General features: G+C 35.4%; 1 protein-coding gene across 1 annotated transcript; it reads right to left on the bottom strand.

The window, feature by feature from the left end:
- Positions 1-2248: 2248 nt before the first annotated feature.
- LOC129971931 (uncharacterized) lies at positions 2249-3064 on the bottom strand. Its single transcript, XM_056085908.1, has one exon. The coding sequence runs from the start codon at positions 3062-3064 to the stop codon at positions 2249-2251; it is 816 nt and encodes a 271-aa protein (XP_055941883.1).
- Positions 3065-3401: the final 337 nt, after the last annotated feature.

Here is a 3401-nt window from a genome sequence, read left to right as displayed (position 1 = left end):
AAGTTTAGAGTCGAAGATTACACCCAAAAATTTAATCTCAGTGACAAAAGGGATTGCCTGGCGGTTCAATTTAAGTTTAGGATCTGGGTGAATTCCACGTCTTTTACAAAAGTGAATTGCAGCTGATTTCTGTGGAGATATTGTGAAACCATTCATTTCCCCCCAACTGTGTATTTTATTTATGGCATCTTGAAGCTTCTTTTCTATAAAACTCATATCCTCTCCAGAACAATGTATCTGGAAGTCATCCACGAATAGCGAACCATGCACACTTGATGGGAGATTTTTAATGATATCATTGATTTTTATAATAAATAAGATCACACTCAGGACGCTCCCCTGGGGAACGCCTTCGTTTTGATAAAAACTGTTTGATAAGACATTACCTAGTCGAACTCTAAAATTTCTCATTTTTAAAAAGTTTTGTATAAAAATTGGTAAATTTCCTCTGAGACCTATTTTATGTATATCTTTCATTATGCCGTATCTCCATACTCTATCATAGGCCTTCTCCATATCAAACATAATGGACACTAGATGCTTTTTACTGACAAAGGCTTCTCTAACTGCAGTTTCTAATTTTAAAACGTTGTCTATAGTGTTTCTACCACGACGGAAACCGCTTTGGAGTGGTGATAACCAATTTTTTGTTTCAAGTATGTTAATCAGTCTGGCATTAACCATCCTTTCCAAAACTTTGCACAGACAACTGGTGAGTGCAATCGGTCTGTAATTACTTGGATCTTGTGGATCCTTACCTGGTTTAGCTACTGGTATAATTAGTGCTCGTCTCCATGAATCTGGAAATCTATGCTCTTTCCAGATTCTATTATACGCTCGTAAAATATTTAACAAGGATAATTTATTTAAATGAATAATCATGTTTAGATGGATGTTATCAGGACCTGGTGAGGTAGCTCGAGATTTATGTAGAGCCCTTTTCAGTTCTGTAAAACTGAAATCAGAATTATATTCTTCGTCATTATAGCTAGTAAAATTTAAAATATTATTTTCTTCATTTTTTTTATAATATATAAATTTTTCGGTATAAACCGTATCACTGGATACCTTAGAGAAAGTTTCAGCCAAAGTGTCAGCTATTGCCTTAATATCTGTTATTGTATGACCATTCAGAGTCAAAAAGGTTGTAGGGAGATTTTTATTGCAGCCAGAGACTTTCCTGACTTTATCCCAGAGTTGTTTAGAGCTGATTTGGTTGTTTATGGAGTTTACAAATAACATCCATGAATCCCTTTTACTCCTCCGTCTTATTCGTCGAGCATTTGATTTTGCATATTTAAAGGCTATAAAATTATCCGTTGTAGGATATCGTCTAAATATATTCCATGCTTTTGCCTGCTTTTTATCAGCGATTTTGCACTCCCTATTCCACCAAGGTTTCCAATGTCTTGGAATCTTACCTGAGGATTTTGGTATTGCCTTATCAGCCGCTTCTAAAATTTTTTTAGTTATATTTTCAATAACATCATCAATATTTTCATCTCCCACAATGTCTTCCGAAATGAAAGCCATCTGTGAGAAAAGATCCCAGTTTGCCTTATTAAAGATGTACCTTTTCGTACTTTCAGGATAAGTTATATCATCATCTTTGTATGATACAATAATTGGAAAATGGTCACTGTTATGAAGGTTATCAGCAACACTAAAATTCCATTTTATGGCTAATGATGGAGAACATAAAATTAAGTCCAAAGTGTGAAAGGTGCGGCTAGGTACATGAAAGTATGTATAAGTTTTGTTATTAAGCAAACAAAGACAATGATCTTCAAGCAAAGCCTCAACTTGTTGTCCTTTTAAATTAAAATCTGCACTTCCCCAAATAGGATTGTGTGCATTAAAATCACCCATTAGTAAGAATGGTCGAGGAAGCTGATCAATGAGATTATCAAGCTCTCGTTGAGATACTTTATCATTTGGGGGCAAGTATAGGCAACATATTGTTAATAGAGACCCGATATGAATTTGCACTGCAACTGCTTGGATACAGCTATTTAGAGTGATTTCTTTGTGAGGGAAAGCCTGGGAAACCAAAAAGGCCACTCCACCCGAAGCTCTTGCACCCTGGGTATAGTCTTTCCTTATAATATTATAATACTTAAATTTGAAAGAATCTTCAGGAGGGAGATAAGTCTCCTGTAAGCCGAGACAAACGGGCTGATATTCATTTAAAACCATTTTAATGTCATCAGAATGAGCTTTTGCACCGTGACAATTCCACGAAAGAAGGTTAATTGCCATTTGTTGTCTTATTTTTTTGAATTATTTTTGATATCTGCTCCTCCCCGTCAGTAGACATAAAATCATCATCAGATGGATGTATTTTTATATCATCCTCTTCTTCAGTTTTCGACTCTTTTAAGAGATCTTGTTTCGTAAGCGTGCGTTTTTTAACAGAACCTTTTATCTTCTCGTCCAAATTATTTTTAAAAGCCTGCATTCTTGCTTTACGCATGGCTTTTGTTTCTTTAAAAAACTTAGATGGCTTTTTTGGTGTCATTACCTTTTTATTATTTGATGTAGGGATGCGAGATGCTTTGTTTGGAGCTAAGTTATCGACGGTATTCATCGGGCTGCTTTGAATATTTTCCTGACTGACAGCATTGTCTACATTTACCACTTCTATTTTAGAGATATTTAGAGGGTTGGGTCTACCATGGATACTTTTTGTTTTGGAGTTTGTGGATTCACTATTGTTTTTAACTGGTGATTTTTCTGGTAATGGATTTGGATTAGCATTAGATGGGGTTTCTTTTTGGACCATTTTGGTTTTGCAATGTGGGCAACAGCTGAGCATTGATGAGTAAGACACTCCAACAGTGGGCGTTCTAGATTTTATTAATTTTCGGGCTTCTGCAAAAGGAATATTTTGTGTCACTTTGATTGTTTGTATTTCTTTTTCTTCTATCCATCGAGGGCATTTACGAGAATATGAGGGATGATCTTCTTTACAATTGCTACATTTTGGTGCAGATGTACAAGATTTACTGTCGTGTCCTATTTCAGAGCAACGGCCGCATGTTTCTTTACCACGACAGGCTCCCATAGAGTGTCCAAATCTCTGGCATTTAAAACATCTTAATGGGTTAGGTATATATGGTTTAACAGGGCAGTTTAAGTATGCAATATGAACAGATTTGGGTAGTATAGGTACATTAAAGGTTAATATTAGATGTTTAGTCGATATTAATTTGTCATCCCGTTTCATAGTTATTCGTTTTACTGACGTAACATTTTGGTCTTTCAGACATCCAAGAATTTCCTCTTCAGAATCGTATTGAAGCTCTAGTTCTGATATTACTCCTCGAGATTGGTTAAGAAATTTATGAGGGTATACAGTAACTGCATGTTCTCCAATTGATTTAAGGCTCTGTAATGATTTA

Source organism: Argiope bruennichi, chromosome 6, assembly GCF_947563725.1.
Source record: "Argiope bruennichi chromosome 6, qqArgBrue1.1, whole genome shotgun sequence".
NCBI classification, from domain to species: domain Eukaryota; kingdom Metazoa; phylum Arthropoda; class Arachnida; order Araneae; family Araneidae; genus Argiope; species Argiope bruennichi.
Note: the sequence above shows the minus strand (reverse complement) of the source record. Positions and strands in the feature narration are given on the sequence as shown.

Excerpts from the sequence above, each read along its gene's own strand:
- LOC129971931 (XM_056085908.1), bottom strand. The coding sequence starts at position 3,064 with ATGGGAGCCTGTCGTGGTAAAGAAACATGCGGCCGTTGCTCTGAAATA.